Source organism: Dermacentor albipictus, chromosome 9, assembly GCF_038994185.2.
Source record: "Dermacentor albipictus isolate Rhodes 1998 colony chromosome 9, USDA_Dalb.pri_finalv2, whole genome shotgun sequence".
In the NCBI taxonomy this organism is placed as follows: domain Eukaryota; kingdom Metazoa; phylum Arthropoda; class Arachnida; order Ixodida; family Ixodidae; genus Dermacentor; species Dermacentor albipictus.
Window position 1 is genome coordinate 106,906,359 of NC_091829.1, and position 26,619 is coordinate 106,932,977.

The window sequence follows — 26,619 nt, forward strand, 5'->3', positions numbered from 1 at the left end:
CCATATATATATATATATATATATATATATATATATATATATATATATATATATTCATTGCACTGACATATGCAAACACAAGGGCCAGATGCAAAAGAAGATTTGCTGGTGACGGCACTCGGGCCCTGGTTGATCTTGAGCGGACCGTTTACTTATCCGTTGATTTCCACAATAAATCATGACGATACCTAAATGCGTACACTTGAATTTGCTGGAGGAGCTGGTTTCCCTCTTTAACCTAGAACTCCGGATCCGGACTCTACTATGCCTGACTACGTCTCACCGCGAAATGCTGCCTCACATGCGGCTGTCAATTGTGCCAGCGTTCCAGACAGTGAGACCCTATTATTTAGCGGCACCGAAGACCAGGACGTGGAGGACGGGTGGTCCTCCTATCAACGAGTGAGCGCGCACAAGTAGGATGACGCCGCGAAGCTAAACAATGTCCTTCTTTACTTGAGTAATGCGGCCCATGAATGTTTTCGCAACCACAAATCTGACGTCATCAACTGCAGCCTTATCGCCGGCATCACAGGGGCGCCAAAAAAGACACACCAGAAAAAGGAACACTGACAGACACAGGCAATAGTTGCACTCTACTGATTTTATTCCATGAAAAGAATTTGAATACAAAGGCTGCTTCGCGCATGCGCGTTCAGAGATAACGAACGAGTGCCACCACAACACCCCACAAAATACATCTTCTTTCTTGCTGAAAAAGGTCACATTCTGAACTATATAACAGAACTGACATATCACTAATGCAATTACTTGTCTGTTAGTGTTTCTTTCTTTGTGAGTGTTTTTGGCGCTGCTGTTATGCCTGCAATAAGTGACCAACTCGCCCAAGAACTAGTCTTACTGTAGCCCTATCAAAAATTCTAGCATTGCCCACGATGAATTTTGTGGTGGACATGATGAGGAACATGTTGGGTATGATGGTATTCATCGTGGGTATACTGGGTGCAGTGGTTGATGGTGGGATGTACTGGTGGGATACATAGTGCGTGAATTCTCTCAATGGTGGGCATGCAGAATGACTGGTAGGTGTGCTGGTTGAATGGTGGGATACATACTGGGTTACACGTATAATTGGGGGTGAATGATGGATGTGCCGCGTGAATGGTGGGTGTGCTGGGTGAATGGTGGGATACATACTGGGTGACTTGCGTAAATGGTGCGTGAATGTTGCGCTTTCTGGATGAATGATGGAATTCACAGTGGGAGGTCAATGGGCGAATGTATGTCACAGTGAGAACATAAGAGGTGGCTTATGAAACTGTAGTGGCACAGTGACAATTGCAGGGTGATAGTGGGATTCATTAATTTCAACAAATAGTGTCACAGTTGTCCCCCTCTTTATAAATGTACGCGCACGTGTACTTTTCTAGCGTATATTAAAGTATTTCTTGATTCCTGGTTAACTATTGTACACTGCTAATTTTGTGTCGACTATTAATGTCTTTTATTATTGTAATGACTTCAGCATTTCATGTTGGTTTTTCTTCAAAACAATATGTTACTGCTTTGTTAACCTTTGTAGGTAGTCGGAGCTGGTCAAGCTGTTTCAGTATTGGTTTTGCTCCCACAATATCTCGCGTGCGGCACATGAAAATTATATTGAGTTCAATTCATCTTGAAACACTGATTTAGATTCTAAAGCACGCTAGACATATATGTGCTACTACACTGCAGTGCCTATGGTAAACTTAACGCCCGTCAACATGTGGGAATCACCACAGACTTTCTCTCAATGGGTGTTGGGAGATCGATAGTATGAAGAAAGTCCTCATGAGAAACTGAAAATCTTTCTAATTTGTCATATGTAATGAGTACAAATGGTAATCATACATGTGACACACAAAGAGAGAATACCACATTGAAAAATTTTCCAGAGTGATAACAAAAAACGCCTTACTAAAGTTCTAAAATATCTGAAGGAGAATGTTCTTTGAGGCAGCCACATTATTATCATGCAGTGTTGTACAATTGTTCTGCAGACTGTAGGTGACCAGCAAACATTGCATAAATTAAGTTGTTTAGAATGCTTTCTTTCAATGCATGTTCTGTGCCTCTGCTTATATCTGTGTAGTTTCAAGATAAAGCCAATTGAAAATTACAGCAGACCAGCTTGGTTTATTCCGGTCCTTTGTAATGTAAACACCAGCAGAGTCTGGTACTACCTGGCATGTAAACCGGAGTGGTCTGGTGTCATCTGGTGCGCGAGCAAGGATGGTGTAGTGCTACCTGGTGTGCCCACGAAACTAGTCTAGTGTTACATGGTGTGCATATCATTGTGGTGCGGTGCTTGCCTGGCGCGCATGCAAGTGTCTTGCAAGTGTCAACCCCTTGATAGAATCAATAAAGTTTCTCTCTATCTCTCTCTCTCTCTGGTGTAAACACATATTTTGCGCACAAACTAGAGCTTTTCTTTTAGAGGCTCTTTCGGGTTCATGTATGTTTGCTTTTTAATGCTAATTTGTCTACTTTCAAATGAGCACAACCAACACATAGAAATTTATTTCTGTTATTTATTTTACCAAGCAACGAGAACGTTTTCAAAAGCAAAGCCACTCCCCTCAGCACAAGGAAGTCACTAACAGTACATGCGCACGCCAACTGGACGTGCAATAACGCACGTGCTAGTGGGCACCCAGTGGCTGTGCCATACGTACATGGGGTGACCCACCGCATAAGAAAGTGGCGAACAGGTACGGTGTAGGTGTTTTTTCACTAACACTAAAGCTCCCTACAAGGTGCTGGTTGGTAAATAACGCCTGGAGTAAAGATAAATGCACTAAGGAGCATGTCACCGCTTTGTTAACTACAGTGTGCTAATGGTATACAGGATTCCACTTCCCTTTAGAAAGTGATAGATTGAACAAGCAGACATGTGCCTGAATGACTGACTTAGGGAGTACCGAAACGCTGTAAATGCTCTAGTAGGCACTGGCTGCTTGGCTGACCACTGCCGAAAAGGTACTCGTAAACGATCCCCGTGTTTTATGCGAAGCATACTAGCCGCACAACCATGCTCTTCCTTGCTGCGCCGCGCGCGGCCGCGTAGCTACCGTATGACGTCATAACAGCTGCAAAAGCGGAGGCTCAACTCGTGCGCTCACTTGCGGCCGCGTAGCTACATGGCCGGGTCTCAGCTCATGCGCTTGCCTGCATGAGTTGTTTCTTCGTCTATCCGAACCAAATATAGCCAAGCAACAGCAGTTCACCAGGCTAAACAGTGGTTTAACAACTAAAATAAAGGCTAGTATGCTTCGCATCCTGGGCTTAACCTTAGCTAAGCCACAGCCATTTTTTCATAGCACGCAAGCGTTCAGTTGATTCGCCAAGCAATTAGAGAAATGGTTCAGGCGTTCTGCATATCAACCGCTGCTGATAAATGCGTAAGCACTCCATCACTGGCACTCATTGATAAATAAGTGTTGTAGCGTGAGAAAAACCTGGTGAATGCTTTTGTAATCGCTTATTTTGGATGGCTATCAGCTTCATTGTGCATTGGTTGTCTCATACGTGGCACATTGGTTCATGCGTCTGTCTGCACATTTATTTGAGGATATCTTGAGCATATCCATATCTTTGTATGCTGTTATGAATAAAGCTTGTCACTTGAAGCCTGCAGGTTTATCTTGCCCCACGTTCCTTCCGTTAGCCTGATTTTCGCAAGTAACTATGATCAGGAGCTCCATCAACAATTACCTAGTCTAACTTTCTACATTAATTTCCCAATAATTTCTCTCATGTTCCGAGAATAATGGCCCCTGGCGGCTTTTGACACATTTGACGAGCTTGAATTTTTTAAAATGATACATGAAGGCCAGTCTTCATTTTTCATTCTGCTGTAGTTACTAAAGTAGTGAGGAGTTTTCTAGTAAGCTTGACTTTTCTCTCTACTTTTTATACTCTTCTTATGCTGTCCTCATTCATGCAAGTAGGCATTGCAGTGGAGTCTGTGTCCAGTTGCATTGTTTTTCACTTTCAGGCTATACAGCATAGACCACATAGCTCGTAGGTAGTTAAGTATATTGATACTCAATCAGTAAAGAAGCACACAATTTCGCACGTTGTGCGAAATTGTCTCTTTGCTCTTGGTACAGCGTTTGTTGGTTATTGCGATGTTGCTCATCAAATGAGTTTGATTTCAACAGCACCACTCAAAACATCTACTTGTCACTACTGTAATTTTAATTGAGGTATCAATCAAGCTCTAATTCTACAGCTGTTAAGAATGAATTCTAACGCTTTGGGTCTATTTCCATGTATTTGGTCAGCACAGTGGGCAGTCTTTTCATTATTCTACTTGGTGCTATTCACGTCAGAGTGTGTTCTACCAGCAAGTCAAATTTATGCTATTATGATGACTTCGATTACTGAGCAAATAAATGGAAACATTACACGCAATGCTGAAATAATTTTGCACAATAATACTAGTGTCTAGAACAAGGATGACGTACACTGCAACATGTTGGGTATGCAAGTATGTCTAGCTAAGTACGCTTATGCGTATGTTTTACACATATCAGGTAGTGTTTTAGCTACATGAAACAGCCTATGCTGTATGAGAACTCCGGCATCGGAGTCAGCAGTCGAGGAAGTGGACGACAAAGGGATTCTTGAGAACGAGCGGTGGTTTGGGGCTTAAGTGGGTGCTCTTGGGCACAACAGCGAGGACTGGGGCCTGCTGGCGTGGACGGAGGGACTGCGCCGTTCCCAGATTGGGGCCCAGTGGGGCGCCCCGGCTGCATTCTGGTACGGACCATGATTGTGGGGATGGCGGGCGGCGCCAGTTTCACGGGCAGCAGCGACGCCTGCCTGGCCTGGTGCGTGACCATCTCCGCAGTGCGAGCTGCAGCTCTGGCATTCTCTGAGGAACGTCTCCGCCCACTCCTTTTCTCTGACAGTCATCGTGTCTGGTAAGGGACACGGGGAGGGGGTGGTATCCTGTGCGCTGCTGAAGCTCCTGGCGCTACTGTTGGGGAAGGGACCTGCCGATGCAGTTACTGCATCAACGCGATGCAGTAGCGTATGAACACGACAAATTGTCTATGCTCGGATACTGCGCGTGGCTACACACCCGGCGGCGCGGCTGCGTCCAGCGACTCCGAGACGTCCGAGAGCAACGACTATTGGACCGTTGACGGTAAGGGAGCCTCCAAGACACGCGAAGGCAAGCTGTCCAAGAAAACAGCTCGGAAGAACCACTCGTCGGGTAGTGAAGCACAGAAGAAGAGCGGCTTATCGCCCTCGTCCAAGCCCGAGGAGTGCGAAGTCTTGGACTTTGGCGGCGGTTCGTCGGCGCCGGCTGGCGATAGCGGCAGTGAAGACGACGGTGACGTCGTTTCAAAAGTAGAGTTCAGCGATAGCTATGACGAGAACCTCATGGGCGCATGATGTCAGTTTCCAAACGTAATGAAAGTAGCACCGTTGAACCCATGATCTTGATTGCCTGCGATCTTTCCCTCCTGTTAATTGATTGGTGCGGTGCCGTGTGGTTTCTGTGCGGTGGAATGGCAGCGAGTGGGCTGCTACTAATTCCGACAACCTGCTTCGTGCACTCGCCAGAACAATGTTGAGGAGGAAGGCCGTACCAGGTGTGCCTCTGAGATTGGTTTAGGGCCTTCTGGTCCCTGCAAGACCACGACAGTTCGGAGGCTCCACCAATTGGGCTACCTCATCGTCTCGAAGCGTACGTCCGGGAAGCCAGTGAGGTTTAGGGCTCCCGCGCTACTGGAAGACTTGGCAACTCGGACATTGCCTGCTCAGCCGATCATCTTTCGTTGAAGCCGTCGGGAAGGTTTGCCCACCACCAGAGTTGGGGTGCCATTATTGCCTTCACAAAGAGAGGGGCAGTATGGGAGCTCCGGCATCGGATCCGGCAGTCGAGGAAGTGGAGGACAAAGTGGTTCGTGAGTGCAAGCGGTGGTTCGGTGCTCGGCTCGGCGCGGCGGGCCAGAACTTGGGATTGCTGGCGTGGACTGAGGGACCGCGCCGCACCCACATTTGCTTATGAGACACTTTGTCCTCCACTTCCTTGACTGCTGACTCCGATGCGGAGTTTCGATACTTACGACTGCTGAAGTGAAGTTTATGGTTGACGAACCTGCTTGTTTTTGTTTCGCACTTACAATTATGTGGTGTCTAAAGTTTTGTAGCCATGTGGCAGCTGACGTATTGCAGCAATATCGAAGTTAGCTTTAACGCCTTATTGCGATAGAATGGCGACAGACACCTGTCGCTGTAGTTGTGCATGTTCTCGGAACTAGCAGTGTCGTTTTGAGTTTGTCAGTCAGTTCATCCAACTTTTGCTGACAGAATTTGTACAGGTAGGAAAAAGAGAACATACAACATGACTGTTGGTCAAGACCGGCTATTTTGTTGGCAGGAATAAAAATAATAACACTGGATGTGTAAGTATACTGAGCCCAAGTTCTTGCGGAAGGAAAAAACTTGAGTTGTACTACAAAAGCATCAAATCATGATAAATCGTATTCGCGTAAAAAAACGATGAATAGGCAGGGACAAATTTTTATCTCTTGTGATCTAGAAAAGACGCCCTTTTTCATTATTTCCTAATTGGGGGCTTGCTCACACATGTCTTATGTGGTGTGCCTCGCTGACTTCTCGTGTCAATTTTTACCATGGGTGGAAGTAGATTAACGATTTTACTCCGGCCTGAAGTCCTATCGCCGCAGTGCACGACAAAGTAGGACGAGCATACAGGTCTTCTGAATTAAATATGATGATTTGTTTCGCTCATCTATAGTTACTGGCTAGTCTGCTTTGCGTACATTTCAACACACGCAAGAGAAATGCAGTACACTGTCCCAGACACGCACATGACAAATTTGGTGCTATCTTTAACCAAGCAAACCTCGCTTTCCTGCCCGCTTTTCATCCTTCATTTGGGGAGAGTCATGCATATCTTGCGTCCTTTATTTTTCGTCTAAATATGTCTGCAACGGAGTCCCGAAGCGAAATGAGGCACCCAGGTAAGCGAGAGTTCCTTAAAGGTACCACTAAATTTGTCTTCTGTCCGTCATTGGTATTATAGTAGATTCATTTGGTAGTGTGTATATTCGTTCCAATGTACATGGGGCAGGCTACCCAGTGCATCAGAATGTTCCCATGAGAGAACCATTATTCACTCAAGAGACAAATATGGTCGTTCCCCTTGATGATGAATTGACACGAATGGTGATGCGCGTCAGATTAGATTTAGCATATCTTTTGTTCCCCTAAGGCGCCCGATTGATCAACAATATCACTGAGACATACCGCTAAAAAACTGGGACGTGTGTCAGCCAGAGCTCATTAGGACTGCACTAAAACTGAGAATACTATCTAAATGGCATGGAATAGCAATCACTCAGTGCCAGTTTATTCTATTTTATTGCTACTACTGTTTATCATGCTTCTGTATATTTGTATTGCAATTTGCGCCCTTTTTCTTCAGGAGCGCTTGTGCAGCACACTTGCACACTCAGTGTATATATCTCTAATCACTGCACCATAAGAAATGTTGATAGCTTTTGTGTCTTGTTTTCTCCCTTCTGTGACTTGTCTCGCACTTGAAATTTAGGCGTGAACGCACATCAACTTTCTCATTTACTTGTCAGTCAGTGTTGACGAACTTGAAATGTTGTGAGCCAGAACATTTGCACCATTTGTCACTTCCGGTGAGCATAATACTACTCCTCTGCCTTTTTATAAAGCTAGCTAATATCTACTTATAGTCGTTGCAGAAGTTAGGGCTAGCTGGGGATAGCTGAACTTGGACATCAAAACAAGCACAAATGCACAGACCTTTCTCCAGTTGTCACTTGAGGGAGTTGCAGTGCCGCTTAAGAAATGTGTATTTCTTGTCATGCAAGGCCAGAGAAACAGTGACCACACATTTATCAATCGGATATTTTGCTAGCCTGCTTCACAAAACGTCGTATGGCATGGATACCCTGAAAGTCAGGCTTGTACGAGCACCGCCTGCGGTGATTCTTCATATATCCACCCACTTCCCATGTCTTAAGGGTTGCATAATTCCCCCCAGATCCTTCATTCACTCACCGGCTGGTCTAGCCTACATTACAATTTCCACATGACAGTGGGATCCTGTATAGCACACTCACTCTGCACTTATTGAAACATGTAGTGTGCTTTGTTGTGCAGTCTAGCCTCGGCAGCACTATTACGATATTGCACATCCATCGAAGCTTACCACGCACCGAAAGAATGACCAGAATGCTGCACTTCTAAGCCACTTTCCTGAGGCATTGGGTCAGGTTATAAATGTATGACACAACTCCAGGTGATGCAGTCTTGGTTTCAAGCTCATTGTGGCATGTCGGGCTCCCTCATTCACTTCTTTATACATGCTTCATGCAACGGAAGCCAACAATTCTGTAGGAAAGCCAGCATTGTGCGGATGTAGCACGTAGAGCTGAAGGCTGCATGCAACGTGATGGTCACAAGATTTTGGGGAGTAGTGTGCGTGCAGTTTTTGCAATACCGTTTTTTCACAATTTTTAAGTGGGCTGAATGGTAGCTAAGGAGTGGTTTTTTATACCGTGGATTATGTTTGTAGCACACGTGATCATCATGAAAAATGATGCTGATATCGACAAACCGTAGGCGCCCCTTTTCGGGTAACTCAGACGTGAATTTGAGCCTTTCGCCACAAGAATGAAAAACACGAAGCACTTGGTTCACAAGCTCTTCAGAATGTTCAGGCCGCACATCCTTTAGGATAACTCATTAATCATCAGCATATCTCAAAGTATGAAAACTCTCAGCTGCGTATGCTGTGTCGAGGCATGTGGAAATATGTTTGCGAAGAAATAATAAGAACAGATTACTTAAACCGGAGAATTACACGATCAAACACAATTTCACTCGATATTAAGAATGGCGATTTGTATAAAAGTGACTGCTGCAGAGAGCAATTAAAATCTTAAAAGTTTAATAAAGTTGTCAATGTTCAAACGTGTATAATTTTGCGAGAGAACGGGGCGGAAGTCATTGATGTTTCATGGACAGCGAACAAATGTTGACTTTGCAGAATAGAATGAGAAAAGATATACATCAGCAGAAAAGGTGTATACTGGCTGCAGAGGATAGTGATGCTTGGAAATATATTCTAAGACACTCTCCTGTTTGGGCATGAGGTAAGGGTCACACACTTGAAGCAATTTGAGAGGATTTGCTGGAATCTAGAGAAGGTGCCTTGCTATCATTCTTTTTCAGAATCACCCCTCTTTGTACGTTTCTACTGGAAAAACACATCAAGGAGAGTCTTTTTGGCCCCACCTGTGGTCTTGTTGAGGCTTTGCAAGTTTATGTGATCAAGTAAAGCCAACGCTTTCTTTAATAATTCTTTCTGCGAGCAGATGACGGGCGGAAAATTCTTTGATATTGCTTGTTTAGCTTTTTCCGAGATGACTACCTTGGGAATCTACACTCTCACTGGGAATCCAGCAGTTGCACCAAGTTAGCTGTTCTTTTTCAAAAGAGAGGAACGACGAATGAAATGGTCTTTCAGAACGCATTGACTGCCTTATGTCTACATGACTGCGTAGTAACGTCATTTTTGAGGCTTCGAACACCATTACATTTTTGAAAAAAAAAAGAACTTAGAGTTGCTTCTTTTGATAAAGAGGATTAATTTATGGCGCTTCCCAAGGTAGTCTTTTCGGTAAAGCTCAAAAGACGTTTTAAAGAATTCATGCCCGCGAAGTGCTCACGGAAAGAGCTAGAGCAGAAAGCTTCGGCTCTCTGCAATGATATAAACTTGCAAAGCCTCAACAAGATCATAGGCTTTGCAAAAAATTACCTCCTGGATGTTTTTCTCCCTAAAAATGCACAAGATTTGGACGTCATTCAGGGTCATTAGGTGTCATTCCTTCATTCAGTCATTGTGACTGAGAAAGATTCATGGCAGTGCACTTTCTCTAGATTCTTGCAAAAGCATCTCAGATTGCTGCAAGTGTATGAGCGTTACCTCGTGCCCAATTGGGTGAGTGTCCTAGGTTACCTTTTCAAGTATGAGTATCCTCTTCAGTCGCTATACAGATTTCTATTGATGCGTAGTAGATATTTTTGTACTATTCCGCAAAGCAAACTTTTGTATGCTGCCCGTAAAGAATCGATGACATTGGTTCTGTTGCCTTTCAAAATTCCTGTGGTCTGAATACTGACAACATTATGGAATCCATGATTGTACTTGCGCTCTACGGCACTTGCTCTTAATCACACTCCTGTCGTTCAAAACAAGGGGATTTGTACTCGATCATGTTTTGCTCCTGTTTTATGTGATATTTTATACTTTCTGACACGTATTTCCACGTGCTTTGACCGAGCTTGTGCAGCTAAAGCTTTACACGTTTTCAGATATATTGATGATTACTTAGTTATCCAAAACGACATGCGGCGTGAGCATTTTTAAGAACATGCGAACCTGCTTGGAGTTTTTGATTCTTGTGGGAAATGGCTCAAATTCACTTTAGAGTTACCTAAAAGGGACGCCTCCTGTTTCCATATATCAGCAATATTTTGCCTCATGGTCGGATGTGATGAAGATAGCATCCACGGTTCAAAAACCTGCCCTTAGCTACAATTTGGCATACTACAAGTTTTTGAAAAAGGGTATTGCAATATCTCGCAAAAACGTTTGTGACCATTAGGTTGCGCGCAACCTTCAGCTTCCAAGTGCTGCGCCTGCGAAATGCTGGCTTTCCCATCGAATTGTTGGCTTCTATAGGATGATGCCTGATTAAAGAAGCTAACTGAGGGAGCCAGATATGCCACAATCAGTTCAAAACCAAAAAGACGGGGCGTGTGGTTGTGTAATACGTTCAACACCTGTCGCACAGGATCAAGAAGGTGTCTGCGAAATGTGGCATCCCTGCTCGTTTTTTCGGCGCCTGGTAAGCTTGCACGTGTGTGCAATATCGTGAATGGCACTGCCAAGGCCGGATGTCCCACAAAACACACTACACGTTTCAAGAAGCGCAGTATGGGAGTAGTATAAAGTATCCCAATTTCATGTGGAAAACGTTATGTTGGCCAGACCAGCCGAAAAGTCAATGGCAGATTCAGAGAGCATCACGCCACTCTTACGTGACTGGCAGTGGGTGGACATATGACAGATGACGACAGGCGGTGCTCGTGCAAGCCTTAAATGTTAAGGCATCCATGCCTAGAGCAGCAATGCGGATGAAGCTAGATAGGTCTTTGATTGAGAAATGCATGAGCACTCCTTCCCTAGCCTTGCATGCAAAGGAAAGACGGTATCTTTTGCGGCGCTATAATTCTTGTGAGTGACAACTATGGCTTCAGCTTCTTTCCGTATGTTTCTGCGTAAGTATGTGCCTTGCCCTTTTTCGTCATTAAACCCTTCAGTTGATGTTTAGTGCCTGTCCGATCTACGTGTCTCTTCTTTATGCTTGCGTTCCTTTGTGCTTCTTATGATGTCGAAGTTTGTGTATATTTAATGATAGCCTCATGCTCATCAAGTGCTGTAGAGATACAACCTGTAATTTGGCCACCAGAATTGCTCATAGTGTGATCAGGTGTACATAATAGGACGCCTCTTCTGTTTGGCTGGCACAACCTGTACATTTTTCTGCACTTGCTGAAATACTCTGCTTGGGCTCACTGAAACTGCTTATGTGTTGCTTTACAACGTGTTAAAAGGTATTTATAATTTAGGTGTGCCATATAATTTTATTCGCAGCCCCTATACTAAGCCACTGGAAGTACCTGCTCTTTTCGGTTACATTTATTGCACACTCAGACAGACTTATTTCTGCTACCAGTACTTTATGACATAAACCTCTTAATAAGGTAACCTTATTAACAGAAAATGTTTTATTGACATCATGAAATATTGTAGGCCAAGCCACCATGTGAAGCTGGTTGATAAAAGAAGCCGTAAAGAGGGACCTGCAAACTGCTCTTTGTATTTTATATATGAAAGCCTCCGTAGGCTGCCGGTGCCATGAAAGCGTATGCACCCGCAATATGCAGAAAAACATGCAATAACTGGTTGCCATAGTAAACTTGCCTACTGCAGCATGATCCACGCATTCGTATATATTGTTACGCGAAGGACAAGTCAGTAAGACGAGCAACTATATACAGGTTATATTTACAACAGCGGTTGCAGCTCTGACCAGTTAGATTCACAGCGCGAGCCCAGTTCGTTCTTCCTCCTCTTTTCTTGAGTGATGGCGCCCATGCGCCTCGTTCAAACAATCAAATAGCACACGGGTGTACCATAATCCCTTGGCGGCAGAAGCGACGTCCCGGAGTCTCTAAATGTCATCACTGGGAGGGTAATACTACTTCAGTTGTTTAACGTGCACGATATCACTGGACTAGGACGCAGATGGGGCGTCAGGGGTGATATCGAAGATGGCGGGAGTCAGGGCACGAAGCAGTCGGTATGGGCCTGTGTAACGAGACAGCAGTTTCTCTAACAGGCCGACCTGACGCAACGGAGACCATAGAAGCACCAAAGAACCAGGCGGGAAGTGCACGTCCTGGTGTCGCCGGTAGTACAAATGCCTTATGACAAATTATGACAAACGGTAGAGCGAGGTCCTAGTCAGTGTGATCAGAACTGACATATTTCGCGGGCATGCCTGTGAGAGTGCAGTTGAGAGGCTGTGTGAGGCCATTTGATAGCGGACGGTGTGACATGGATAGCTTGTGCCCCGTGGCACAGGACTGCAGGATTTCCGCGATAACCTTTGATAGGGATGCCCAGCCATGGTCTGTGAGAAGTTGTCGCGGAGCTCCATGTAATAAAATTACGTCACGCAGAAGAAAATCGGCGATATCCGTGGCGCAGCTTGTAGCAAGTGCTCGGGTGGCAGCATAGAGCATGGCATAATGCCTGGCTACATGAATCCACCTGTTCGCAGAAGTAGAAAGAGTAAAAGGGCCAAGGGTGCCGAAACCAACCCGAAAGAATGGATCCAGGGAATGTCGAGTGGTTGGAGGTGCCCAGCAGGGAGCGTTGATGGTGTCTTGTGTCGCTGGCATTTCTCACATGCAGCTACGCATTTTCGAAAGGAGCGAGCAAGCCCTGACCAAAAGAAGCGTCGGCAGATGAGGCCGTAGGTTTACGACACAGCCGGTGACCGGTGGTGGGGGGATCGTAAAGTTCGTGGAGAACAGCCGAGTGAAGGTGTTTAGAGAGCGCAAGTAATGCAGGGCCGTCAGGGTGAACGTTGCGGTGGTAGAGTACACCCTCCTGAAGAGTGAACAAGCTAAGAAAACTGCTGGAAAGTGACGATTCCAGGCGTTCGGTGATGGTACGCAAGGATGGGTCACGGCGCCGCTCTTCGGCAACATGGAGCAGCGGAAAAGCAGAGGGAACAGAGGCATCGGTGTTAGTACGAGATGTAGGCGTCACGTCATCGACTGGGTAGCGAGAGAGGGAATCCGGGTCCTGGTGTTGGCGTCCCGACTTGTAAGTCACTGTGTCGGGATATTCTTGTAGTAAGAGGGCCCAACGACCGAGGCGGCCAGTAGGATCCTTGAGCGACAAAAGCCAAGAGAGCGCGTGATGGTCTGTCATTACTGAGGAGGACTTGCCATATAAGTATGGGCGTAACTTTGAAACAGCGCAGACGAGAACAAGATACTCGTGCTCGATAATCGAATAGTTGCCCTCTGCAGTTGTCAGGAGCCAGCTAGGGTAGGCTATAATGCAGTCGTGTCCATCTTGGCATTGCGATAAGATGGCGTCGATCCCATAACCACTGGCATCGGTTCGGACCTCTTCGCGATAATCGTGATAAGGCGTGAAAATGCGGCAGCTTGAGGGGAACCTCATGTGAGAGGCACGTCTTTCTTCAGAAGTTCAATGAGTGGTCGAAGGACTGCTGCGAAATCTTTTATGATCCGTCGGAAATAAGAACTAAGCCCCACAAAACTCCGAACGTGTTTGACAGACAGAGGTACAGAAAAAGCCGCAACTGCTCGAACCTTCTCCAGATCGGTTTGTACTCCGGAAGTATCAACGAGATGGCCTAGCACTGTAATCTGTCAGCGCCTGAAGTGGCACTTCGATGAGTTGAATTGGAGCCCAGCCTTGCGGAATTCCTCAAGGATAGTGCGACGCGGTCAAAGTGTGTCTCAAATGTAGTAGAAAACAAAAGGATATCGTCGAGGTAACAAAGGTAAGTTGACCATTTGAAACCTTGAAGCAGAGTCGATCATCCGTTCGAACATGACGGGGGCATTGCATAAACCGAACGGTATAACCTTGAATTGGTAGAGGCCACCTGGAGTGACGAAAGCGGTCTTTTCTTGGTCTCGCTCATCGACGGAAACCTGCCAATAGCCAGATGGAAGGTCGATGGACGAAAAGTATTTGCCACCATGAAGACAATCAAGTGCGTCGTCGATTCGTGGTAAAGGGCAAACGTCCTTTTTAGTAATTCGGCTGATGTGGCGGTAATCAGCGCAGAAGCGCCACAAGCCATATTACTTTTTGGCGAGCACGATCGACGACGCCCAGGACTGGACGAGGGCTTAAAGATATCTCTGGTGAGCATCTTGTTTACTTCCTGCAGATTAACTTGCCGCTCTGCCGTGGCCACGCGATATGGTCAGCGATGAAAGAGAACTGCATCACCAGTCTTTATCCGATGCTTAACAAGAGTGGGCACGTCCTCCGCTGCAGAAGTTAGCTAAACTATACAGAGCACGGGGTACAAGTTCTAATTCATCAGGATATGACGGAAACGTTGGTGACTTGCAAGGCAATAATGAAATGGCGGCTGTTATTGTATCAGAGCTTAATTGGATATATAAAATAAACACAGCGCAAATCTACGCTCAAATATCGACTGTGTGGTGCAGCGCGAAGCGGGAGGACGGACACAGAAAAATGAGGACACAGCGTCATGGAAAACCGACTAGCCCAAACCACTACCCTTCAAACGTCGAGTCACTATGGTGGAGCAGAACAGTATATTGTCACAGACAAAACCACAAAAGACTTCGGTCGACGCTATAGATCTTTTATAAAGCTGTCTTGGCACCTTCGTTGTCTTCTTCTGGAAGCCACCCAACAAGCCTAGCATGTTGCACAGAATTTCATCGAGTGGCTGTCAGTTGTGTCAAGGTCGTGGCATTACGCCCCTCCCTAGAAGCATCGTCTCGACGCGGAACATCGATGCACGGGAGATTGCCACGGTAATACTTCTAACCAAGACGTAGATGGTGAGAGAGGTGTAGAGCTTTGGGGTCAGTGTGAGCAGTAGAGGTCCGACCTAGAGACGTGAATGATATCGGACAGACGTGGGCGTCGGGGATGGCGATTGCTGCCTCCTCCTTCAGGAATCACTTCTTATGTGACGTCTCCGAGCCCTTGAACGATCTTAAAGGTCCAAAGTAGCGGCGCAAAAGTTTCTCCGACCGACCACGCTGGTGGATCGGAGTCCACACCAATACTTTGTCACCGGGTCGATAAGTGACGTCCCGGTGACGAAGATAGTATCGGTGGGCGTCGTTGTGGTCTTGGTCTGGTCTGGCGCCCCTCTTCGGCGCATCGAGCCAATTCGGCAGCATCAGTGAACAGTGGGTGGGCAAAAGCATTGGGTCCAGTGTTTTGACAGCTTCCCGGCCATGCACCAAGCACAAAGGTGTGAAGCCGGTAGTTTCTTGAGTGGCAGTATTATATTCAAACCTAACTTATGGGAGAACGTCGTCGCTGTTTTTGTGGGCGACGTTAACATACATGGAAATCACATCAGTGATCGTTTTGTTTAGCTTTTCTGTGAGCCCATTCCTCTGGGAATGGTAAGCTGTGGCTTTGCGGTGAACTGTACCACTGAGAGGCATGATCTCTTCTGCGAACTGCGCTGTAAATGCTGTGCCCAGGTCGGTTATAAACACCGCTGGAGCACTGTGGCGGAGTAAGACACCCTGTACAATGAAGGTCGCAATATCATTAGCAGTACCTCGTGGGAGAGCGCGGGTTTCAATATAACGTGTAAGGTAGTCTGTGGCAACAGCAATCCAACGATTACCAGCCCTCGACGTGGGGAATGGTCACACCAAATCTATGCCAACCTGCTGAAAAGGGATTCGCGCAGGATCCACGGAATGGAGAAGCCCAGCGGGACGCGCGGGTAGTGTCTAGCGTGTGTGGGAGTCAAGACATGTCTTCACGTATTGCTTTACGTCACGGCGAAGGTTAAGCCAAAAGCCCTCTTGGCGCATGCGTGAAAACATCCGGGCGAATTCCAAGTGGCCCGAAGATGGCTCGTCGTGAGAGGCTCGCAGGCTATCACCACGTTGTGAAGACGGCACTACAAGGAGGCAGGCGGTTGCGGTCGAGTGAAAACCCAATTTGTAGAGGACGCCATCGCGGAGAAAAAACGAGGATAACTTGCAGACGAACATGCGAGGTGGCTCAGGTAGACGGTTCTCAAGGTAGTCGATGAGAGGCCGGAGTTCTGAATCATCGCGCTGTTGCTTGCTGATGTCTGATACTGTGATAATCGAAAGAAAGACGTCCTCTTTATCAACATCGAATGGCGACGGTTGAAGTGGCACATGTGACAAGCAGTAGGCGTTGGTGTGTTTACGCCCGTACTTGAACACGATCGACATATCCTGTTCTTGCAAGGGAAGACTCCAGCGTGCACGACGGCCAGATGGATCCTTCAGATTGGCGAGCCAGATCAATGAATGGTGGTCTATCAGGGCTTGAAACGATCGGCCGTACAAATATGGTCGGAACTTACCAATGTCCCACACAACGGCCAAGCATTTCTTCTCCGCAGTAGAATAGTTCCTTTCAGCTGGAGACAAAGTGCGGCTTGCGTACGCAATGACGCGCTCGGCTCCATCTTGCCACTGTACGAGGGCGGCACCAAGGCCGACGCTGCTGGCATTCGTGTGCAATTCGATATCACTGTCTTCGTCAAAGTTTCCTAGAACTAGAGGTCTGTGCAGACGTTTCTGGTGTTCACAGAAGGCCTCTTGTTGGTCCTGCTCCCTGACAAACAGAACAGTATTCTTTGTTAACCGTTGCAATGTTTCGGATATCCTTGAAAATTAGCCATGAAGCGTCGATAATATCCGCAAAGCCCTAAATAACGGTGGAGCTCGTGTTTGTTCTAAGGTGTTAGAAACGGAGCAACAGCAATGACTTTGCGGGGTCTGGTCGAATGCCTTCGTAGCTGAGGACATGGCCTCAAAATTTGAGTTCGTAATACCGAAAATGACACTTTTCAGGCTTTAAAGACAGGCCAGCAGTATGAATTGCGTCAAGAACTGCTTGTAAGCGCTCAAGGTGCTGCTCAAAAGTATTGAAACCGAACGATATCATCTAAATAGACAAAGCATGACTGCCATTTGAGAGCTAATAGAACCGTGTCCATCATGCGCTGAAAGGTAGCAGGCGCAGAGCACTATCCGAAAGGAAAGACCTTGAATTCGTAGAGTCCGTCAGGCGTGATAAATTAGGCTTTCTGACGGTCACGGTCATCAACCTCGATTTGCCAGTAGCCGCTGCGAAGACCCATCGATGAGAAGTATCGAGAATGTCGAAGGCGGTCCAATGAGTCGTCGATGCGGGGAAGGGGATAAATGCCCTTCTTCGTAACGTTGTTAAGCTCGAAGGTTAAGCATAGCGGTTAAGATCGTTGTGTTCGAAGGAAGCCGCCGAAGGTACGCAGTCATCGTTGTGGACGTCGTTATCGTCGTCGTCGGCGGCGTCGTAGTCGGGGTGTCGCAGCGGAGGGTCTTTCGAAGTGCGTTGGACAGCGGCCTCACCCCCGGCTGTTCTTAGTTTCCCCGACTTGGGCTCGAGGGCCGGTTGCCCACGGAAGCGGAGAACGTAGTGTAGCGGCTAGGTGACGCCGATCGTCGAAGAGCCGGTCATCGTGACTGGAATCTTTGCGGAGATGGAGATCGGGCTGTTGGCTTGAACTGTTCAACCGGTAGGAACTGCAAGTATGTCGACGAATGTTGACTGGCCAGATATTGCTGGATTTCTCTCGGGCGCTCTCCCTCACATGGACGACGGGCGCCGCGTTGATAGCCCTGGAGTCATATTCTTTGGCAGTCGCAGGCACGGTAAAGGTGGCCCGCTTCACCGCAGTGGAAGCAGAGTGACTGAGAGTCAGGTGCGCGCCACACGTCTGATTTTCGCGTATTGATTCGGGGGCTCGTGGACCCGTACATATTTGTTTGTGAAGCTTGGTCCTGGAAGTGGCACAGTGGTTCTTCAGAAGAAGGCCGGTTACGGTGGTTCACGGGCTGCACATAAGTCGGTACGGGGTTGGCTTCCGGTCTGGTTTGCACGAATGGCTGTGCCGCCTAGCACAGCCAAGAAAGTGATATTAAAAAATATAACAAACGAACACTTGAGCCAGCCTAAAAAAATGGAGCAGTAAATCAGTGATAAGTAAAGTTGGAATCAAAAAGATCAAGATTTACGTGAGAGATGCGCTGGGTAACATCAGCAATATCTACGACTTAGATAAGGTGAAGGCAATTTTTATACGACACACTATGATACCCATAGCGGCCACGCAACCTTGATTGGACTTAGGGACGAATGGGGAAACACAAGTTTTATGTGTAACCGGCAATGTGCTTAGAAAGGCTTTGGATGACATATATAGGGGAAAAGCGGCTATAGCATATAAAAGGAATAGAGTCGGTTTGATCAATGATGCGAGACATAGGATCGAAAACCTTGTGACTCTTGTTGCAGAATGCCTAAGCACTTCAAGTCTTCGAATATACCTTAACTATATCATACTAATTTTTAAGAAGGACGACGCTACTGAATTGACAAATTATAGATCTATCACGGCTTACTTTTGGAATTGGATAAACTTATGCGACTGTAAAATTTGCTAAAATGAAACCTCTTAGCTCCAGTTAAGATGGTTTCAATTAGTTTCATGCGCTGTTTCCGATCTTTTAAATGGAACGCCCACGTATTTCCCTGTAACACAATAAGGCTGAACATCTCGAATGTGGTTCTATTCTTTGATTTCTGGCAAGCAGAGATGGCTTAGTTGCTCCTTTGCTTCAATATCGCAATGAATCTAGTTTCATAAAGTTAGTAACCAAAGATGAAATGACTACTCTACCTATTGGCCAAATTATCTTCATATTTCTTTTTACACAGGTGTGAAAGTATCTACTGAAAAAAATGTGACTGCATAAAAAGAAACTCATGGCGTGAAAAAATAGTTTCCCAGAACCTCATATAGATACATGACCTTGCGGCAGAAACTGAAAATTGTCAATGTTTTTCCTCATGAAACAGTTTCCCGATAAACAAGAGATCTTGATAAATAGCCGTTTTTCTTTAACCTCCACCACCACAGAACTGACGCAGACAGTGACTGAAGCTCGAAAACAAGCAGTGCAGTGAGTACTGACTAAGCTTCATACAAGCACGCTGCTCGGCCAACTTGTGGCGGTGATAGTGAATGCATGCGGACACTTTTTTCTCACTCTGCAGGGAAAGCTACCGGGGACGGAGCTGTCGCAGTTGTGTCAGTACGCAAGACAGGACCGCTTTGTTGCGCCGGCACCAGCGGACGGGTGCAGTCCTTTGGGGCTCGGGCAGCCGCAGAAACTTGCCGCCAATTTACATAGACGCTCTTCTCAGGGGCAATCACAGGAGTTATTAGCTAAACGTTAAAAGTAAAAGCACTCAATCATTTTAGAAGACTGCACCTAATCTATTTATATAAACGTGGGACTATAATATCCACCGGCGCTACCATATGCGCGCTACGGTTCTGCATCATTGGCTGCATAGGCACAGAAAGTAGTCAGGTTGTGTAGTATGCGCAAAGTGGTAGAATTCGGCACCAGCTACCCTCCCGCATCAACATAAATTAAAAATATATTGTTAGGCTCGGCTCCTTCTTAGGCTATGTCGTTCCTATTAAGAAATTTCCTGTTGAAAGTCATGCTGTAGGTCTCAGCAAATGCGCGTAGCAGGTAAGCTCATGAGGAAGAAACGGCTTGCACAGTGGAGTGACAACAAAAGAAGCCGTACCCAAAAGGCCGTTCGCTATGGTCACATTCACTCACCAAAAGACCGCGCAGCTTTGGAGAAGGAACCAAGGGGAAACTTCGTTCTCGCATTATTGATGAGACGAACAGGAGTGTACAACTTCAACGCGAGGCTAGCTGAGTCACTTGCCGGGCTGGACGCGGTCAAGCACAGCTTGCCCACTGTGATATTACTTTGCGTCTTTGAATCCTCGTTCTTGGCCGTGTTCAGTAGGTCTTTGCATTTTTTGATCACGGCTTCTGCGTCCGTCAAGGCGACCAGCTCCGGTGTTTCGACCGGGACCTCGCTTTCGGGCGCATGTTCATTGCTTGCAGGAGCGTCACCGTCAATGAAAGCATCGGCAGCGTCACTGTCGTCCTCAAGCCTGGCAAATGAAGGCTTCTCCCCGCCGTTGGATTCCGCTTCTGAAAAGAGAGAGAGTGAGAAGGATGTACTTATTAAAAAAAAGCCGAGGTTGACTAAGCAAATCTTATGAGTTCTTTATGCGAAAACATCCATATCCAATTTACCGCAAATGAATGTTGCGAGTTATGAACTGCTCGCGGGAAGCGAGTGCGTTAAGAGGCTTGGCGCGGTTTCATTGCGCCTGACACAGGTGCAGTTACAAAAGCCAAGTGCACGCAACGAACGTGTGGATAACACTGGTTTGCGATAGCAAGAACCACGTTGACGCCGCATCACGGCGGTGCCCTCTTACTGGCGCGCCAACGCGGCAGCAGTTCCCGCTCGGCCGCTCTGCTCCGTCGAGGTGCACTCGCGTCCTAGAGTCGCAGCCGAAGGGAACTCTGTGGAGGTGCGCTCGCGACATGGCATCGCATCAAATGGAAATTTATGGGCTGTTTCGGCACCACAGACGCCACCTTTATTGCTCAATGGGCTAGTTGAAGTTTTCGCATCAATAAACAAACGGGAACGATTGTGGTGCTCCAGAGAACGTACCTAGATAAATTGGATTGTTTTATTTCTCAACAGTTTTACAACCTACAAAAAAGCGAGACAACCATTGTGAATGATACGAAGACTATGTAGGAGAGCTGTAGCATGCTGATGAAAGGCAGATTTCCACCTTAGGTTTCCTTTATTTTACATTGGGCAGAACAGCCAATTGCATTCGAACCCTCGCATAACAGCTGTGCAAACATAAACGAGACGACACAAGATCATAGCGCCGTCTTTATAGGTTGCTCAGCTGACCACCGAAAAGGAAATGCAGTGAAACCAATTAATCTGTGAGCGAGGTCACATATTCCCAGAGAGAATATTTATCTGGTAGATAATGCAGGATGGGCCTTTCATTCGCTTGCTTTCACTGCTTCTTTCTAGCCCACTGCTCGTAGACGGTCGTCACGCTTTTGTTGTGATGGTGATGATGATGGCGAGGAGACTGCGGTAGCTGCGCGGGCCAGAGCGCGTTAGCGGCTGTAAGTCGCCTGTGATGGCTGGTTCGAAAAGCGCAGCAGCAATCTTCTATTCGAATGACCGTAAGCGGATGTTCTTTTTTACAATCACATTTCAGAAGACAGAAATATACCACGGAAATTTCACGAGCGAACCATGTGGCACCGTCTGCTTCAACGTAGCTGCAGCTTCGTCGCTTCTCTACAGTTGCGACATCGTGTAGTTGGCCAAGCTATGTAATTATACGCGCTTTTGAGGGCTTGAGGCACAATGAAACGGCCTAGACATCAACGAGTACGTTATGCAATTTTTATTTAAGGCCGCATATAATATTTGTACAGCGTGCTACCCCCATAGATGGTGCTGCATTTCCAACCTGCTTTGTAATCTCGGTAGTCATATGCTCTAGCCGTGCAATGATCAATATGAGTACAATAAAATCATTTTCTATGTTTTTGCATGCATCACACATTCGTAGGCAAAGCTCTAGCGCATACGTATGTACGTAATGCAGTATAAGGGGCAGGTACGGGCAGCATTTCACGCCGTCAATGCACACACTCAACAACATAACCAATAGTGGGTAAATGCGGTGTGCATACGCTTTAGAAGCGTTTCATTTTATGTTGCGTGTGCTGCCAGTTGCAGGCGCTTTATCATGTATCCACTTTAGTCAATAGAGAGCACAAAATACCTTGCATATCCATGCACGCGACAGCTTCATGGGGCACCAGCTCTGTGACGAAAGATTGAACATGTTTTCGTGCAGCCGAATGTGACGATCGTGATATTATAGCATTTCAAGCAACCGCACATTGCGCGAAAGAAAGGCAAAAACCGAGCGAGCAACTGAGGCCTTCGCAGCCGCGTTTTTGGGCACGTTAGGGATATGCTGCTTTCTTTTTTCGCAACCATGTGTACTCGAATGCGTTTTACCGATGTAAAAGAAAAAAAACACAGGCCACAAGAACATTCAAGTATAAATTTCATCGTAACCTCAGCCAAAGGCCTCCAACGACAACACCAGGCTATACCACGTAGTAGCCTCCGCTGCGCTAGACTACCGAAGCGCGTACTGTTGGCGCACTTTTGTGCCATGATTCTGTACTTCGCTTCACCGCTCCTAGAAGGCGGCACTATACCTGTCAAGAGAACATATTTTGCGCGTTCGAGCGGACGTCACCTCCGTTACAAGAAGTAGATCGTGAACCACGACACAAAGCATCTCGTTTTAAAAGCATGCTTAATTCCTAGTGCAGTCCGATTTTCTAACACGCTATGATTATCATAAAAGTAATTTAATACTTTTGACCCTGCACTTTGGAGCATATCCTCTCCGTGATTGGTACGGTTTGGTGGCAGATTCCAGCACTCCTACTGTCGTGTATTGTATTTGTGTATCAGTGAAGTAAATCATAGGTGCCGTGGACTTGCCAGCCACGTTCTTAAGCCTGTGCGCTAACTTAAGAGCATCTGTGGCTCTGCTTGGCGGCGAATGCGAATCTTTTTCAGTCTACTTAATTAGAAAATTTAGGGGAATCCTCTTGTCTGCGTGTAATTGGATGGGTGTTTAACGCGATGTGGCTTGCGCACGTTCGCAATTGCTTGATCCTACGCAGTTATCCTGTGAATACAGTTAGTCGCGAGTGATGCCGTTTTCTTTCTCGTCCACCTTGCTAGTTGCGCGTCTTTTGCACACGAGCTATGTATGAACTAACTGCCTCAGCAGCAAGATTTACAAATGTATGTATGTATGTATGTATGTATGTATGTATGTATGTATGTATGTATGTATGTATGTATGTATGTATGTATGTATGTATGTATGTATGTATGTATGTACGTACGTACGTACGTACGTACACGCTCTTGGATGTGTGTGTGTGCCAATGTACAGCTGATCGCAAAAACAGGAGAACAGTGCTGCTCTGAAGTTTTCGGATTTGAACCCGGTATCCTTGAGCTTTCCCGTGACCTTAGGCTCTGCGAAGCAGGCCGGGCGATTCGGTCCGGTTCCTCTTTAATTGCGGCGGGGATAAATCAGCCAGAGGGCGATACGGCACGAGTGCTAACTCGCCACTGAAACTTGATTGCTTTAGTTGATACACCAGTTTATCGGAGCTAATGCACTTTTAGTCGTAAGCCAGCGCAGGTATGGTGTACTTGTTTCTTTCCTCTTAAGGTACGGCCTCATTGCGGAAATAAGCACGCGCAAAGGCCGCGCGCGTAAGAACGCGCGCCTCAAAAGTCGCTTTCGCGGGAAGCATTAACTAGAAAAACAGCTTGGGCTTGTTGGTTTTCACAGGGCCCACTTGCAGGAAACTCTTTACTCCAGTCTTATTCCCGTCTACACAGGAATTTCAGTCTTCATGGAGTCTTAAGCTTCCCTGGGCGTTAAGTCGCTTGCACTTAACCATGAGCCAGCCCGCTAGATTAGGACAAGCTTGGAAAGTAAGTTTGCAACGTAGTCTGCCCGTACGCAGGCTGGTTCCAATTTTTATTGCGATGCACCAACATGACTACCGTGCTGCTGGCTCGACTCTAACTGGTTGCCGAGGTCCCAATGCGCCGTGAACGTTTGTGTTTCAGGATCGCACGAACCTCTTCGAAGTGTTCGACTAAGACGAGCTTCAGAGGCGTTTCTCGTTTTGTCACGTTGGCATCGCGCACCTCGCCGAGCTCCTGCGCGACAATCTCCGCCCTCCGACTCCCCGGAGCCACGCGTTGAGCGTTGAGCAACAATTGGTGCTCGCTTCGAGTTCTTCGCTAACGGTGGTCTTTTCGATCACGGCCGGTGGCACCATGAACATGCACGAATTGATGGCCAGTCGTTCGGCGACTTGTTCTTGCTCTCGTCCGCCACTGGTCAACTTGGATACCGTGAGCCTAAATTTATCGCTTCGTGATTTTCATTGCTTTATTTCGGTTGTTGCACACATCCCCCGCTCTAATTTAGTACGGCACCATATGTAGCCGCTGCCTTAGTGGTTCCTTGCCAGCAGGAGCTTTCGCAAGGAACATACGGCGCACAAAAGTACGAAAAATGCGCTGGATAGCATTTGTCAATTTTGACTGCAAGAAAACAAGCAGTGCACAATGCAGAGAAACGATGAAACAAAAATATTGTTCCGTGTCTGCATACAATCGTAAATGGAGCGGTCGCGAGACGCGGTTGAGAAAATCACGTTTTTGACATCCACTACGCAAATTGTCGTGATCCCGGCAAGCGCTTACCTTTCACCTGCGGGGCTATCAGGCTGTGCGCCCTAGATCCGTATGTACAGCACTGCGTGTAGGAAGGCTCGGATGTGTCCTGAGGTGCACGAGTGTAATCCCGCATGACATTGCAATGCAACTAAAGTTGTTTGTGGTCCTCAATTTGCCAGCTGGCCCTCACCGAACAAGCTGGCTGAGCGGCAGACCAACTTCTACGGCCTGGGCGTTGTCCCCTACGGTGTGGGTGCGATAGTCGGCACGCACATAAGGATCTAGGCACCAGAGCAGAACGAGGAGGCGTATGTCAACTGGCATTTTTACCATTCTATCAACGTTCAGCCCGTCGTGGACGCCAACTGCCGGATTATTGACGTCGTCGCAAAATGGCCAGGTGGAAGCTACGCCGCGTGGATGTTCGCCAACAGCAGCCTCGCGAAACACTTCGACAGGGGCGCGGACACGGGCCTTTAGTTGGGGGACAGTGGATACCCATGTAAGCCATGGCTAATGACCCCATTCAGCACACCAGACACTGCAGGGAAGATGTGCTATAATGCAGCGCATGGCACAACAAGGGTAGTGGTCGAAAGGTACGTCAGCGTGCATTCAGCATACGAGAATTGTCTCACCAGTCAATTTTGTTTCTCCCAGTGCACAGCTAGCAGAAGTGAAATGAAGCACGCAACCAGACACTGCTAACCATTTTATCACAACATCGTCATGTCATTACCATGCAATGGTACGAGCGCATTTACAAGATTGACTAAAAAAAATGCATGCAGGAAATGTGTTTTACATGGTTTATTTGCCCACGTGTTACAGTTATGCCTGAAGTTGTGTTATCCTTATTCATGTTGAGTGGTTGGTGGTTTATCATTGAGTGAACGTGCGATAGCAGAAGCCAATTTCAAATCGATGTTTTGCAGTGGTGCCCCATTTTATGAAGTCTTTCTTCAGTCACTTGCTTATTCACATGATAAAGTGCGGATGAATTGTGTACAGCGTAAGCTTATAGCCCAGAGCATTCACGTAGGCTTTTCGCATGTGTGAACGTTTTCATTTCCATTGAAAACTGTGCACTTGGAACTGAGGTTGCGTCTCTCCTCTTTCCTGTACATTTTCATACCAGCGCTGGACTCGTGCTGGCTCAGGGCAAGCTACGAAGAATGATACAGGTGAACGCAAACGAGTGAACACTTTCCGCGTGTTTTTTCACCTGTTCCATCCTGTCTGTGCTGCCTGCAGTGTATCGGCTCGAGCCTGGCCAATTAGCCACATGAACTCTCATGCTGGTTTCATTCGCTGCCCTTATATATAAGAGCTAAAATATCACTTGCTATACCGTTACCTGCTTGACAGATAATTACACTTCATGTACCTCACAGGGCTTGAATGAAATGACTGTGGCATTCGGTATAGTGTAGTATTGCGATACACGTCACAAGATTAGCAGTTTTACAAGAGCATTGCCTAAAAGGCATCAACTACTCTTACAGGCCCATACGGCAGCTGAAGCGGCGGTTTCATTGCCCGCATGTAGACCTGCGCATGGCTGCAGACCGGTGCCCAGCCATCATTGTTGCATGCTGGATGCCACACAATGAGGCCAAACGCTTTACACGCCGCAGTGACGAAGCATGCCAGCTGCCTCCAGAGGTTGGGGCTGTGCCAAACTCTGGAACCGAGGATGGCAAATGCCATCCGCCGTGCCCTGGTAAAACAGCATTTCACTCTCTGTAGGTACAACTGCATGCATTGGAATCTCGATGGAAAATGAGTGGTGAGAATGTTAAAGTTAAATTACCGCGCCAATTGGACAGCACTACCATCTAGGCTAAGAGGCACTGTTAAATCACATGTGCAGTCCTGTTATCCTTGCAGCTGCGAATAATCAGGAAGCACAGATTCCTGAGTCCCAACTGGTGCAG

The 26,619-nt window shown here is 46.9% G+C and overlaps 1 protein-coding gene and 1 pseudogene across 4 annotated transcripts in view; one reads left to right on the forward strand and one right to left on the reverse strand.

The window, feature by feature from the left end:
* LOC135907185 (phospholipid-transporting ATPase ABCA3-like) overlaps window positions 1-26,619 on the reverse strand; it is a 279,026-nt gene that overhangs the window by 225,948 nt on the left and 26,459 nt on the right. For all 4 annotated transcript variants that reach the window (XM_065438859.1, XM_065438861.1, XM_065438860.1 and 1 more), the window contains exon 3: window positions 20,095-20,481. In XM_065438859.1, coding sequence (XP_065294931.1) covers window positions 20,095-20,481 — 387 coding nt within the window. The remainder of the gene's footprint in view (window positions 1-20,094; window positions 20,482-26,619) is intronic.
* Window positions 20,592-26,431, forward strand: LOC135907204 (putative nuclease HARBI1; annotated as a pseudogene).